This window comes from Leptidea sinapis, chromosome 15 (assembly GCF_905404315.1).
Source record: "Leptidea sinapis chromosome 15, ilLepSina1.1, whole genome shotgun sequence".
NCBI lineage: Eukaryota > Metazoa > Arthropoda > Insecta > Lepidoptera > Pieridae > Leptidea > Leptidea sinapis.
The window spans coordinates 5,322,106-5,338,477 of NC_066279.1; the positions used below are offsets into that span (position 1 = coordinate 5,322,106).

Genomic DNA, 16,372 nt, shown 5'->3' on the forward strand with positions numbered 1-16,372 from the left:
AGTGCGTTATTTTACGTTTAAATTATTGTTATTTCTCTTTATATTTTTTGAAGATTAAAAATTTATAAAACGATATCCTCAGTACTTTTTATTAGTCTCACTTCTATATTTTATTTTGCTACTGCGAGCTTGTCTTTAGTTATTTTTAATGTTACTAATCTATACCCAGTAAATTTCATTATTATTTATAATTCTTTTATCAATCGTTGCGTATGTAGCGTCGGATACATACACGATTTTGTTTCAATGCGTGAAGATGCCTACTGCTTCCACCACTTACCCACTTCGACTTAATATAAGCGCTTATTTGCTCGTTACACTTCTCATACGCGTTTATTCCTGTGACTGTAACGATTGTTAACTGAAGATAACTTTGTGAAGATTACAAAATGACTTTTAAGGTAATTAAATCATTAATTTTACTACACCAATAATAACGGCATTATTAAATATGAAATTATTTTGTTTTATTATTAATCGTACATATTTTGCATGTACGTCTGTACATTATTAACTCTTGTCAGTCCAGTGATATAATTGTTCGTTTAAATTCAGAATTATCATGTGAATAAAATTTTATAATAGTAATTTATTTTAAAAATATATTTTATTAATATTATACCTAAATCATGATCCTTTTGCAGAAAGATTTTCAGTACATGAATACGGTTGCTTTTAAGATTATTAACTTCTTGTTAAGAAAATTATTTTTTTATACAAAAAGTGATAATAAAATTGGTTTTAATGTTGTCTTCCGTGCGTACTGTACGGCTTAAAATTTTTTATACATTAATTTAATTTGATGTTTTAATCAAAACGTATCACATATTCATTAGTTTGAGCATATTATTCTAAGCTAATACCATTATTTATTTACAGTGTGTGTGGATTGATGCATCTTAGTGCTAAATAACTGTTGTGGGTTTTTCTTATTAATTTATATTTATTTATTAACTTTCTCTTGTTAGTCATTATTTGACGTTTGAGTATTTTTGTTGCATCCATTTAGATGGTTATAAAATATATTGTAACACAAAAAAAAACTATAAATGTTGATGAGAGGCAATGAGTTTCCTACGACTTCTTCTTATTTACGTTTTTTAAGATACTATCAATCAAAATTTTGTTTTCAAATTTTATTTGTGTATTAATCTTAGATTTACAAGAGCGACATCACAAGGCAATTTCCTTATATGAAAATATTGGGGTTGAGCAAGTTATCAACTGTAAAGTAGATCCTGTAGATGAAGCCACAACCTGAGAGTTGAACAAAGCATACAAGATTCTATAAACCATACGTCACTCGAACGGTTAGCTCAGTTGGGAGAGCACTGTCACGGAACGCCAGAGGTCGTGGGTTCGAGTCCCGAATCGTTCATAAAATTTTGGTTTCAAATTTTTTGTGTGTATACTATTTAGTATTAGGATGTTCAATATCTCCGTTACCTAGACCGTAACACAAAACAAAAACAAGACAAGTTCAAGTAGAATTCCTTTACTGACGATTCCGGCATTACATGCAACATTACTTAATTGAGAAATGTATTTTACTCGCTATAAGAATATATGAGTTGTATCTATCGTAACAGGCTGTTGAACAGGTAGGAGTTTTAAAACCTGTAGTAATCTTGGAATACAATATCTTAAATTCAATAGTAAGGCAGCAAAATCTATCTGTTTTACTTATAAGTAACTGTTTGATTACGAAAAGAATATTTTGGAAACATTATAAAAGGTGTTTGGCACAGGCTAGTAACCCTGCCTACTGAGCTTAGGGTCAAGGGTTCGAAGCTCGGTAGGTGCAAACGATTGTATAAAAAATATTAATTTCCGGGTCATGTTTCTAAATACTTATATAAATTTAAGTATTTTTATTCAAAGTCAAATTTCTATATTTTTCAGAAACATTCACAAGAAAAATTGTTACAAATTTAGAGTAGGCACATGTTTCGTTTTGACAGACATGCAAATATTTCAGTGGTTTCGTTTTATAATATTACTAGCTCACCCAGCAAACGTTGTATTGCTGATATTAAAATCGCGATACAAAAGTAACTGTTGATCGTAGATGGGTGAAATTTTGAAGTTGTATGTATTTTTTAATACTGACTCATAATCAAACAAATTTAAAAAAAAAATGTCAAAAAAATTAAAAAAAAAAAAAGTTTCGTGTGGACCACCCTTAACATTTAGGGGGGTGAAAAATATATGTTTTCCGATTCTCAGACCTACCCAATATGCACTCAAAATTTCATGAGAATCCGTCAAGCCGTTTCGGAGGAGTTCAAAGTTTAACACCATGAAATTTTATTTACACGAGAATTACTGCTAGATTTAATTTGACCAACGTAAAGCTATACCTATGTATCTAAAAGACCCTATAATATACAATTTCAATAATTAATAAAATGTCTCGAGATAATGTAGTAAAAATAATCACAAAAATTATAATATTAAAAATAGTATTCATGATAATATTCGTTTATTGAGTAACAACAATGTTTTTTAAATAATGTTAATAATTTAAATTTAAGTCTATTTAACACTGTCTCCTCTCTCATTGTTATTTTTTTATTGCCTTGGTAATTTGGGACTTAGACTATATGAGTGAAGTGAGTCAATTATTATTATTTCAACAAAGAGATTATTTATTAACTAGTACAACTGCAAAAGGATAAATTTTATTAACTTAAATTATTAGAATTCATCCAATAAATTAATATCATTTCTTGGCTGGAAAATTGGAAAGTTAGTTATTTTACTAGTAGATTATCTTAACTGTATATGGCTCTGTCGTAAATCCTACTACACCACAGCTGAATATATAAGTGACCGGACAGCCTGGGACTATGATTATTTTATAGCAATAGCAATGACAGTACAATATTGTATATTTTATTAAAAAGAGCGCAAAAAAATAATGCTGGGAGAGTTTCTTACGCTGCTTCTTCTCACTCAGAGCGCCATTAGTTTCCGAAGCGGTAATAGTATCTAGTATATATTAGAAATGATATCAAAAAGAATTCTAAAGGAATCAGTTTTGAGAAAATAAATGCCTTATATACCTTTTATGTTTCCAGTTAACAATAGTAATTGCGGTGATAATAGGGGTTGCTTGGTGTCGTGTCTCCAAACACAGTCGGCCTGCGGATCTGCAGCCTTCAGCAACCTTCCTCAATGCGCATAGAGTGCTCTATGGTCATCAATACATTATACCGACACACGAACACGTCGATTACCATGTAAGTATTTATTAAATTTACCCGCGACTTCGTCCACGTGGAACTTTGTTTGTTTTTATGGAATAGGAGGACAAACGAGCGTACGGGTCACCTGGTGTTAAGTGATCACCGCCGCCCACATTCTCTTGCAACACCAGAGGAATCACAAGAGCGTTGCCGGCATTTAAGGAAGGTGTACGCGCTTTTTTTGAAGGTACCCATGTCGTATCGTCCCGGAAACACCGCACAAGGAAGCTCATTCCACAGCTTTGTAGTACGTGGAAGAAAGCTTATTTTTATATTAACCTCTCATTCTTTGCAAAAAAACTTACAGATTGTGCGGTTTTGATACTTGTGAACACGCGATATAAAGTTTGCCATGAGATAAAGACTTTTTTTTTAAAGTACACCTGTTACTTTTAAGCATTCTATTTATTTACCAAAATAAAATCAAAATCGAATATTCAGCTAGGCGTGAAAGCGTGACTTTGTTTGTACTTCGATACGAATTTTCATCCCCTTTTTCAACCCCACACCGGTCGAAATTTCAAAAAGGATAGAACAAATATTCATTTATTTCTTATTAAGTGCCAAAGTTTCACGGTGACATTTTTGATAATGACGAAATTCCATACAAATTTCCATCCTCTATTTCAAACCTCCTAAACCTCATATTCATGATAAAAGGTCTAGTCTGTCTCTGAACTGAATCTGATCGAAATTGTTTCAGTGGTTTTGGCGTGAAAGCGTAACAAACAAACTTACATCCACATTTACAATATTAGTGGGGATGTACGTACGAGTAAAACCAAATTTAAGAAAATGTAATATAGCTGTCAATCGGCATACCTTTAGGTTAAACTAATGACGTTCTATACACATATAAGGATATATCATTCGGTGTCTGATAGCGGAACAGCAAAAGTGTGCTTAAAGACAATGTAAACACACTTTTCTCCTTAGTCATGCGTCAACTTTTACTGTCCGAATGAATTACATTGATGCTCATTGACCAACACTATTTTAAACAACTGAAATAAATGCGGCAATGTATAGATATAGCAGTCTAAGATACAGAATATAATTTGTAGCATGTTTCATATTCCGGCTTTGTTTGTGTACGACGTGATTTGTATATATTATTATGTATAGAACGTCATTGGTTCGGACTAAAACTCTATTGTTATTGAACTATTACGAAACTGAAAAACTGTTGACCAATGTGTACATCGTATAATACTTGAACGAGAAGTCAATATATTTCAGTACATTTCATCACACATACACACACACACAGACACACATGATATTTAATTTTATTCTGATTCTGTTAACTTTCTAGTCTTGGTGGATGAGCGGGGCACCGAGTAATACAGGTGTCCACACCTAGTACAGGGGCCCTTACGACTAGCATGTAATTGTATTTCATTGAGTTAATAAAAGTAATATTATGTGTATACAGATACAATATCAACAATATAAGAGATATCGACACCTTGGTTGTTCACACGGCTTGGCCTTTCTGATGATGCTCCTATCGCAAGGGTTTTCTATTTATGTCGTTTAGTTTAACTGCGACAGCACTCGATGATGGGACTGTCAGTGACATTTTGAATAAGATCTGAGGGCCTACCATCAACTTTTAATAAACGATGCCATTCCGACGCAGTTCAGTTTAGCTACCTAAACTGAATCACTAAAATTCGTACCGAATTAGCAACTTTTTTCGAATCACTCACTTTGACACATAAGCTATCCAGTTTAGCTTGAAATATTACAACATGGTACGAATTAATGAACGAACTAAATCAGTTTGCGATTTAATTGACATCATTTTTGACATTCAACTGTCATAATTGCGATTAAATCAGTTGATTTGACGTCAACCTAAATTAGATAGCTCTAATCACGCCGTGGTACGAAGTTGCAAAGCAGTTCATTTTAGGTTGTCAATTGAATCGCAATAAGAGCCCGCAGCCCAGTTATAGCTGACTGGCATTCATACGCCTTGGCATTACCTGCAAACTCTCTATAGAATCTTTTCTATATTACATGTACAATCATTTTTATCGTTCTTACAGTTTCATCTTCTGTGCTACAGTCGAAGAAAGTCTTTATTTGATAGGAAGCTCTTTTCAGTAGTTGGGCATCTATTTTACGGTTTCAGTAAATTTATTTTTTTAAGCTCAATATCTATATTACCTTCTTCTTTGTGTTTGATACTCAAACATAAGCGCTTTATTTACCATGTTGATACACTTTCACACCATCTTCCACATTTGAACTCAAATACGCAAACTCTCTGCATGTACATCTCTATAGGTACATAAGTACACACATCCATATGCTATAAAAAATAATTACTGCATTTGCTGTTATTGCCTTTCGTTCCGCACTCATTGCACTTTCAATTTCAATACGATGCCGATGAACTTGACAGTGCAATATAAGATACAACGTTGTTCGCAAACTCTCTAAGGCACGGGTTGCATCATATTAGCTGTTATAGTTAAGGTTTAAGTCAAATGTAACATTAACAGTAACTCTGACTTTAAAATAGACTGCGGATTGTGTTGTACCAACGTATTCCTGGGCATGGTTAAAGTTAAGATTAAAATGTAAAATTTCACGACAATATTTAACATTAACTATAGCTTTAACCGTCGAAGATTGGACTGTTACGGTTAACAGTTAAAGTTATGACGTCATCTAAAATTGTCAATTGGTACTTTAACATGTTTATTATTGCTTAAGTTAGTTGGTGCAAACCAGCCTTAATATTTCTTATACCCTTTATCCTAGCTGCATCTTCATTACGAAAATTTATTCCTCTATTTCCTTTTTGGATAATGTTACTATATATTTATTTATTCACAGATAATAAAGATTAATAATTTTCATATATTTTGTGATAAACCAGGCTAAAAAACTAAATGTTAGTCGTCAAATGTAAGTTACACATACACTGGCCATTATAATACTTAATACAATAACGTTAAAAAACGATCAAGAATAAAATTAGGTAAGAACATTTACAAATAATTCAATTAATAAAACAAATCAATAATGGACAAAATTTAACAAAATTAGATGAAATAAATTAATATAGTACAATTAATTAATAAGAATAAAAATATAATAATGCCTCCAGAGGAACATTTATTCAAATAAAATTTTGTTCTTCAAACGTCGTCAAATACTTGAAACGTCGGGTTTACAAAAATAATAATAAAAATGTAACGTAAATGTAAAAATAAAGTTACACTTACACGCGTTTTAATCATTTAAATAGTGTTTTATTTACACCTTATAAATAATATATAATTTGTCTTACAGGCATATCCACGGTATGCGTTTAAATATGGCGTAAACGACTTCCACACTGGAGATATCAAGAGCCACCATGAAAGTCGAGATGGTGACGTCGTGAAAGGTAATTTGTTTCTGCAATATTCAGTTTCTTCATCAGCATCATCATCAGCGGGAAAACGTCCACTGCTGGACAAAGGCCTCCCCCAAAGATCTCCACGACGATCCGTCCTGCGCTGCCCTCATTAAATATACTCCCGCGATCTTGACCATATCGTCGTTCCATCTCATGGGAGGCATACCAACACTTCGCCATTCGAGGACTTTACTGCCCCACCGGCCATTCTTCATGATAATAGTTCAAAATTAAACCTCGTTTAGAAGTATGTATTAAACCTTACTGTCATTGTTCAATATTTTCTTAGGAGAAAACATTGTACTTTAGATGTTATGTCAGAACATTATTTAATAGCTTTGCTGTTTTACATATTATGACTGTGTCATGACTCATGTTACGTGGTAATATTATACGTCCTTAGTGTTTACGAGAAAGTGTGACGGACATAATATCAAGTAACTCACTGTTATATTGAAAATAATATTCATAATTTTCTATCATTTTCAGGTCTCATATAAATGTGTTGAGTATTATTTCAAAGCCAGAGTTCCTGTAGAACCAAACATTTTTATAACACAAAATTCTAACTCATTTACATGTTAATTTGTTAAAAAATATTCGGAATTATATTCCACCATTATTAGGTAAATAAAAAAATAAAAAAAAAAGAAATTTATATAAATTAAAAACCTCGTACAACCATGTCATCATGTTGATGACATGGTGGCAATAAAAAGTTATGATTATAATATCTCGAATAATATTATAAACAAAGAGATGCCTTATTTAAAAGATCATCAAAACAATTTTAATGATTTCATTATCTTTACGAGATTCTTAACAATTTGTAAAGTGATAATCTCACTTCTGAGATTAATTATACAAATTAAATTTATAACCAAAATTTATGTACGATGCGGAACTCGACCGTAAATTTTGGTGTCTTGTTCAACTCTCATGTTGTGGCTCCATCTATAGGATCTACTTTACAGTTAATAACCTGTTCAACCCCAATAATTGCATATTAGGAAATTTACTTGAGGAACCTTGGAGGAATCGTTCATAAATTTTGGTTACACATTTAATTTGTAATACAATTAGTTCCAGAAGTGAGAAATATTGCTTTAAAATAACAAATTGTTTAGATTTTAAAGAGTGACATTTTATTGTATAATATTTTTATATTAGAATATAAGTTGTGATTCATTTTTTCGCAATTCTAAGCATATTGAAGAATTTTAAACTGTCTATAATAATGTAATTCTTATTTCAGGTCAGTACTCCTTAGTGGAGCCTGATGGTTCACTTCGAACAGTGGACTACACTGCTGACGATCACTCTGGTTTTAATGCAATCGTTCACAGAACACCACCCATAACACTCCACGAAGCCCAACATATATTTCATTAGAAGTAATAACAATAAATAATACCTAAATTCAATTTTAAGACAAAAAAAAAATCTATTTCGTGCTCTATCATATTTTTTGTTGCCATAATTTATATGAAAACTAGCTGACCCAGCAAACGTTGTATTGCCGATATTAAAATCGCGATACAAAAGTAACTGTTGATCGTAGATGGGTGAAAATTTGAAGTTGTATGTATTTTTAATGCTGACTCATAATCAAAAAAATTTAAAAACAAAATAAAAAAAAATTCGTGTGGACCACCCTTAACATTTAGGGGGATGAAAAACAGATGTTGTCCGATTCTCAGACCTACCCAATATGCACTCAAAATTTCATGAGAATCGGTCAAGCCGTTTCGAAGGAGTTTAAATACAAACACCGCGACATGAGAATTTTATATATTAGATTAATTCTAATAATTATGGCTTAGATTCGGAATTAAATAAAACACATTTAGAGGAATTGTTACTATGTTCTTACATTAGATGTTTGCGTAAAAGTTACATTTTTATATTTTTTAGTTTCAAGGCCTTTATCTCGGTTTCAGGGGGACTGGAAAGGTCTTATAACGTCGGGTTAACTGAAATAAAAATTAAAATGATACTTTTACGCAAAAATCTAATGTCAAAGCACAGTAATAATTACACGCGTTTTAATCCTTTAAGGCGACACTAAATGCCAGCGACCTTGAGCGATATCAGTTCACGGCTGCCGGCCCGCTATCTATGTAAAAAGCCAATATTTTCAAAATTCTTGGGTGGAAAACAGTTTATATGCTTACAATTCTCGTTATTCACTACTAATCTGAATAAATGAACCTACACAAAAAAGTACAAGCTATAAGAATAACTTTTCTGAGAGAAGTACCAGAAAAAGGCGTCACGCCATGCCAAAAAACTTGTTTAAATTCAAGGAAAAGTGGTAGTTCAAAAAGGCTTGGCAGTGTTAACTATAACCAACAGCAAGCATTAGCAACCTACAAATAAGACTTAAGGATATGTGTAATAGGATTAAATAGTGTTCATAGCTCGAAATGCTATACTTTCACCACAAAACTTGTCTAAAAACACCATGTTTGCGTGTTTTCTGCTTACTCTTCGCCTTAAATGTGTTTTATTTAAATGTGTAACATTCGCGTTAATCAAAGGAAATACTAAGGTTGGGAACTGAAAGCGCATTCAATAATCTATTTGTCATACTTAGTCGTAGTTTCGTACTGAAACTTATTAATAACTTTTGAAATAAATTCTATAGTTTGATTCTGAATTTATGATAATTTAAACGATTGATGACTTAATTACGTTTTAGGATTTCTTTATTGTTATTTATTTCTAAGCAATTGTAGTTAAGCTTCGTGGTACCTGATTTATTAGTTGTCATATTGTGTTGGTGTTGTGTAACTAAAGCATTACTCCAAATACGATGAGTGTGTATTTGAATCAATAAAAAATTGAAATTTGTAGTTTTGTTTTAATTTTATCGCTATACTAGCTGATGCCCGTGACTTCGTCCAAAAGTTTGGAATTGAAGATTATCTAATGTCCTATTCCCCTTTTCGCTCCCGTTGCAATCATATTATATCCTATGTCGAGCAAGATCGCTCAGGCCAACTAACCTACTACTATTGGTATAGCATTTCAGTTTTTCACAAATCCCGCGGGAACTATGAATTTTTTCAGGATAATATGTAGCCTATGTCCTTTTCCAAGCTATGACTTTCTCTGTATTCAATTTCATCAAAATCGGTTTAGTAGCTCCGGCGGTAAAGCATTACAAACAAACTTACATTCACTTTTATAATATGAATAGGGATATTTAATAATTTAGGAGCAGTGTGAGCCCTGACAGATTGATAATTTGTATTTATCATCCTAATAAATTTTTTTTGGAGCACGGGAAATACTGTTTCAGACAATGACGCTCTATACATATGGACATATCATTCGCAGTCTGACAGTGGAACGGCAAAAGTGTGCTTAAAGACAAGGTAAGCACACTTTTCTCCTTAGTCGTGTGTCAACTGTGTGTGAATCAACAAGCCTAAGTGTGCAATTAAAAGTGCTAAAATATAACATTAACGACTCAAAAAGATGGTGTGACTTATCATCGGTAAGGTTATTTTATTTATATAAGATTAATATGCAAAAAGCGAAAGTGATTTAATAAAAACGAATATTTTTTCACTAAATATGGTAAAATTATTGACAAGTCCCCAGAAAACATCCTCTTGTCAGAATGGGACAGATGAAAGGACACAGTCAGAAATGAAAATAATAGAGTCGTTCTTTTTGACCGACTTCAAAAAAGGAGGAGGCTCTCAATTTTTTTTTATGTTTGTTACCTCAGAACTTTCGACTGGGTGAAGCGATTTTGATAATTCTTTTTTGGCAACCATAAAAAAATCTTCAAAGTCTTAAATTTGCTATAAGTATGTACGCAACAAATTTACGACTAACTCAATATCGCACCAACTCTTTCGATAATTTTCAAAGTTAGTTTAGTGATAATTTGGTTAGGTTCTGCTTAAGGGATCTAGGACAAAGTAACGGAACTCTTCAATTCTTAGTACCAACGATACTAGGCCGAATCTTTCTATGCTGTCCGGATATTTGAGGCACCTCCCGTAACTTCGTTATAGTCAAGTAATTGTCGTAGTAAAATAACTCCTAAAAACTCCTAAATAACTTACAGTAAGAGTGCGATCTGTGGCAGAATTTCTAACAGTCTGTAATAATATTGCAATGCGCTTATACGTTCATTGCTGCATTGCAAAATTTAGTAGATCTACACAAATTTAGACAAATTATTAGTAAGTGTAGTTCAAATTACTAAACTAAAAATCTATAAAAAAAAAGAAATTAACAATACAACTAACCTCAAAAACACTATTCCAAGACAATAGATATAATATGCACCAATAAGTATAAAAATAATTGCGTATTTTGCGAGAGTGGGGCCGTGGCTGGACACCGATTCAAAAATTACTTAATTAACAGTCATCATTTCTAGAATTAAATTTAATAATTAGATTGTATAAAAACACGTAATTATTATTGTACTTTTTAGTGCGTATTATATATAATATATATCTATTGTTTTGGAATAGTGTTTTTGAAGTATGTTGTTTTTGAACAACAGTTTGTGAACATTGATTAGTAATATTGTATTTTGTGTAATGTTACAGAAAGTTAGGCTTACAAGAACGTGAACAATTACATACTAGTGCTATTTATACGTTATCATGGAAGCATCGTTACCTAGTGATAATCGATACGTATTTACATCGCAAATATGTAAAAGCTAATATTCTTTAGCTTTCCAGTACACGAGATAATGAAAGAGAATTGGCGCCAGTTGGTAGCAAGAGTGAGATGTGAAGAAATTTACGAACCAAATAAGCATACTTTTATTTGAAAATTAAAATATTTAAATTTTTTAGATTTAACCACATTTAAAATTTGACAAAACCTGTCATACAAATATAAAATATGTTAATGTCTGCTTTGACTACAAATACCAAAAGATACCCTAGAAAATATATCTTAGTCTAAAAGACAAATTTTATTGAATTCAATGAACCTAACATTTAAATAACCAGTTTAACTACTTATTTTATGTGAATAAAAATATTATATTTTAGTATTAGTTCCTCAATAAAGGTTACCTTAACTTGTTAAGTCCAAATCCCTTTAGAACGTAAAGAAATAACAAATATAAACACAAGCCAATAAATAAGTATACAAACTTTTCCCTTTATAATATGAAAGTGAATTTGGATTAAAAACGTAAAAGATCTCCGACTGAACAGATCTGGATCGGAAAATAGGGACAGACTGACGAACGTAAAACTTATAGCAACCCTCTTTTTCGTCTGGGTTTAAAAAAATATATCTAACTGCTGCTCCACTGATGTCACTATCCAAATCGGGTTCTAAATTCAAAATACGCAGCTGAAACTGAAATAGTGTTTACATTGCTGCCTATTGACCAATAATATTTAATAAACTGGAGTAAAATCAGAAATGTATAGACATAGCAGGCGAAGGTTATTATGGTGTCATTTGTGGCATGTGTCATATTTCGGCTGTGATTTTGTATGAGGTGCATTGTCTATATTATGTATAGAACGTCATTGGTAGCCACCGTATTTTTTTGAGGCGAAATATAAAATTAAATGAATTTCATATGTTTGAAAAAAGCGCCATCTTTGGAGTCTTCTTAAAACTGCTAAGCGAAAAACTTTGCTGAATTCTACCTATTATGATGGTTAAAAAGGGGCTCTAGTGGTTTTATAGCAATATACTAGAGACTGCTATACTAAGATTTAAGCTAAATAGCAACATGGATTAAAATTCAATATTAATTTAACTAGTCAAATTAGAAAAAATATCTGTGTTTTGTGCAGGCTATGTTTTCTTACACTGACTATAGTTTTTTGTTCAATGGAGTTCAGATTCTAGATGGGGGCCAAATTGGCTTCGTTGGACTTGGGAAATTCTTGCCCTGCCAATTGTGCGGAGAATGTTTAATAAGACAATCCGCAGCAACAACGACTACATGATTACAATACCTAATGACCGCGCTATGATATTCCTAGTTATAACCACTTGCTTTAGGGCTAAGAGCTACATTGTAATTTTTTGCTATCCAATAGGAAATTTTTTTTCTCGTCTTAAGGGAACATAAAAATATGAATAATATAACTACTTACTTGCATAATCTAGCCCTAACTTAGACTGATAAGTAATTCTACTTTAACTAATACTGCTAAATATATTAAAATAGGAATGTGTCCATTATTTCTTAATGGCTATCTTTAATCATATTGTGTCTTTTATAATATCAATATTTTATATTGTATTACACTAATTAACTAGCACTTTACTAACTCAAAAGGTTTTGTTCGTTTTAGTCTGCTACTGTCAGTAGTAGTTTTCAGTGTTATTTTTGTAAGAAATATTAAAAGGTAATTTTTGCACAATGATATTTAAAAAGCACTTGTTTATTAAAAATTATTACATTCACTGCAACAATGACTTTTTTACATCAATTCCTAAAATATTCTACCTCGATCATCCCGCAACAGACAGCATCAATATTTTGTCATTTCTGTACGTTAATCTATGATCGGCGTGGCAGCGATCGGCGTTGTCATGGCAACATATTTATTTTGTTAGATAAATAATGAAATCAAATAAAATGTTATAATTCATGATTTCTTAACTGTGGTATGTAATTCTATGATTTTTTTTACTTTCGTAATCAGTGCATATTCCCATAACACAAGACGGCATTTTAATGTTGTACCTATATCAAATTGTAAGCAATTCTATCAACAACAAACGCGTGTGTACCGTTTTCGTATCGAGAGAGTGACTACGACCAAAGGAACCAATTGACTCAATTTAGGGGATTGATTTTTGGCGCGCTAGTGACATATCTACCTCTTTTAATACTATAATATCATTGTTTTTGCAGTAATAATTTCTGAAGACACGTTAGGCACTCGTCACCACACCGTCACGCTAAGATACAATTATAATACCTTAGAATATAAGTAGTTATAATACAAAAATGTGTGTGATGCCACATGACGGGTAAATGTGTAAATGTATACACTTCTATAATAAAGTCCCAGCCACAGTTCAGGCATTATCTATAAATAAATTTAAATGTTTTATAAAAAAAATGGCTCTGTCGTAAATACTATTACTCCACTGCTGAATACCTAAATGATCGGACAGCCTGAGACTAGATTGTGATTATTTTATAGCGATAGAAATGAATGTACAATATTGTATATTTTTATTGAAAAGAGCGCAAAAAAAGAATTCTGGGAGATTTTCTTGCGCCGCTTCTTCTCTCTCAGAGCGCCATTTGTTTCCGAAGCGGTAGTAGTATCTAGTAGTTATTAGAAATGACATCAAAAAGAATTCTAAAGGAATCAATTTTGAGAAAATAAATGCCTTTTACGGTTTGAAAGTTTATGAGAAGTATCCTCTTCTGACGTGCGGACATTTTCAAGATACTGCTATAAGCTCTTCAATGTAAAGTTTTATTACATCATAAAAAATAAATGCTTTTTTAATATGTAATGTATGTGTGTATTGTAAATGTATTTTTAATCTTGCCTTGATTAAATTTCCAACTATTGTCGTGTGGTTTATGATATACACCGATTTTTTCTTTCTTCAAAGGGCTTCGGTTTTAACAGCGTTAAGGCCTGATTTGATAATAATAATCGGCCATAAACTGATGATGCCTACTACTCGGCTAAGTCGAGTTAGTAAGTCTTTTGTGGGGCAATGTATATGCTTTTACAACAAGATCCCAGAAAATGTTCAAAACAAAAGTATTACGTTATTCAAAACAATTGTTAAAAAACGTTTGTGTGGTAAAGGTTACTATAACATAAATGGCTTTCTTAATGATACCACAGATTGGGAATGGAGTGACCGCCCTCAGGATATTACATAATAAGTTTAATTGTACAATATTACTTTGTTAACATATTTATTCGATGAAAAAAAAAGCCTGCTGAGTTTGTTGCGCCCATTCTTCTCAGGCATTCATTTTGGAATGGGAATTTTGGTGGTAGTTTTTTTTTGACTTTCAATAAGTGATGTCACATCCTATTTTGAATAAAAATATTAGAATTTGAATTTGACTTTGAATACCAAAAATTCACTCTAGTTATAACCGTTTTTCTATAAAATAATATAACTAGCAGGTCTAAAAATTAAATATTAAAGTAGGTATATGTTATAATATGTCGGATGGTTGTTGTACTTTTTAAGTTTTCAAATCGGAGGTTGTAACTAGAAATCCTAAAATGACCTCGGAATACTTAGTTTAAACCTAAACATTTGTTTATTTATTTTTTTAATTATGTTTTTTTTTAAATACGTCTTTGTTTCCGAAACTGTAGAAAAGAAAATTACATAGAGTAGGTAGTAGTAATATTTTTAGTCATCAATTATTATTGATTACTAATTATTTTAACTATTAGATTCGACTCGTACGCCCTAGTTACCCGCCCTCATCCTATGAGCAAGGGTACTGACATTGTATAAATAGATTGACAGTTCTAATACGATATGGTATGGTATGGTATAGGGGCTCCTGTTTCCGCAATTAAACCACTAGCATGGGTCCATTTTGAGTGCAGTAGTGGCCAGTTACTCCAACCAGCCCAGCTCCTTCCAGAAGTTCAGAACATTCCTGGGATGTTCGCAGACTTCTTTGGAGAGACCTCGTATTGGTTAAGGTTTTTGCCCGTTGGTTGGCCACCCCCGCACATTCCAGGATTACGTGAGCGACCGTTTCGTCTTCGGCCAGACAGCCTCTGCACTAAGGAGTGTCCGTTACGCCGATTGTGAAAAGGTGTTTGTTTAGGGATGTGTGACCCGTTAGGGTGCCCCCATTATACGGATGTCATGTCTGTTGAGGCTGATAAGTCTACGTGTCAGTTTGGGCGACAGTGCAGGTATCGCCTCTTCTAATACGATTGCCTAGTAATATAAACGTTTTGTTGTTTAAGGAACACCCTTTAGTCGAACAAATAAAAAGTTAAACATTTCCGGAAACCGAGAGTTTCGGATCTTAATTATACAATTATTTAAATTCTCTTCCGCTGTTTGTCTTACATTGTTTACGGAAAGTATCAAACGAATTTTCTTCGGTAGAACGTTGAAAACACAATAGTTGGCCTTGTAGCTTGGAAATTGTGAACTTGAGATGTTTGTTTAACAGCATGTGAGTAAAATTGATGGTTAAGAGAAATTTATAATCATTTCTGTGACAGTGCGACATTAAAAAATAAATTAAAATACCTAGGTGCATAATTTTATATGTATTTAAACATTTATATTATCTTGTTGAGCATGTATTAAGCATCTATATAAATAAGAACCATATTATACCCTATTTCATGAAACAGTTACATTTACCAGTGGGAGGCTCCTTTGCACAGGATGCAGGCTAGATTCTGGTTACCATAACGGCGCCTATTTCTAGGTAATGTAATGTAGGTAAGCAGTAATGTATAAACATTAGTGTGTTTCTGTCTGAAGGACGCCACAGCTAGTGAATTTACCGGGTAAATGAGACTTAGCATCTCGTCTCAAGATGACGAGCGCATTTGTAGTGCCGCTCAGAATGTTTGGGTTCTTCAAGAATCCTGAGTGGCACTGCATTGTAATGGGCAAGGGGTATCAGTTACCATCAACTGAACGTCCTGCTCGTCTCGTCCCTTATTTTCATAGTAACAAAATATCACAGTTCTCAATCCTTTATTTACATTATGTAAGTGAT

At 32.4% G+C, this 16,372-nt stretch overlaps 1 protein-coding gene across 1 annotated transcript; it reads left to right on the plus strand.

Annotated features, from left to right (window-relative positions):
• The first annotated feature begins 328 nt into the window (after nt 1-328).
• On the plus strand, nt 329-9,519 carry LOC126968279 (cuticle protein 19-like). The gene is made up of 4 exons (XM_050813176.1): nt 329-401; nt 3,081-3,242; nt 6,558-6,654; nt 7,922-9,519. The coding sequence occupies exons 1-4, from the start codon at nt 390-392 to the stop codon at nt 8,056-8,058; spliced, it is 408 nt and encodes a 135-aa protein (XP_050669133.1). The 5' UTR covers nt 329-389; the 3' UTR covers nt 8,059-9,519.
• Nucleotides 9,520-16,372: the final 6,853 nt, after the last annotated feature.

What these genes read in the sequence shown, in the direction of transcription:
- LOC126968279 (XM_050813176.1), top strand. An exon ending in ACGAACACGTCGATTACCAT is followed by an intron (nt 3,243 to 6,557) that starts GTAAGTATTTAT and finishes TTTGTCTTACAG; the next exon opens with GCATATCCACGGTATGCGTT. An exon ending in AGATGGTGACGTCGTGAAAG is followed by an intron (nt 6,655 to 7,921) that starts GTAATTTGTTTC and finishes TTCTTATTTCAG; the next exon opens with GTCAGTACTCCTTAGTGGAG.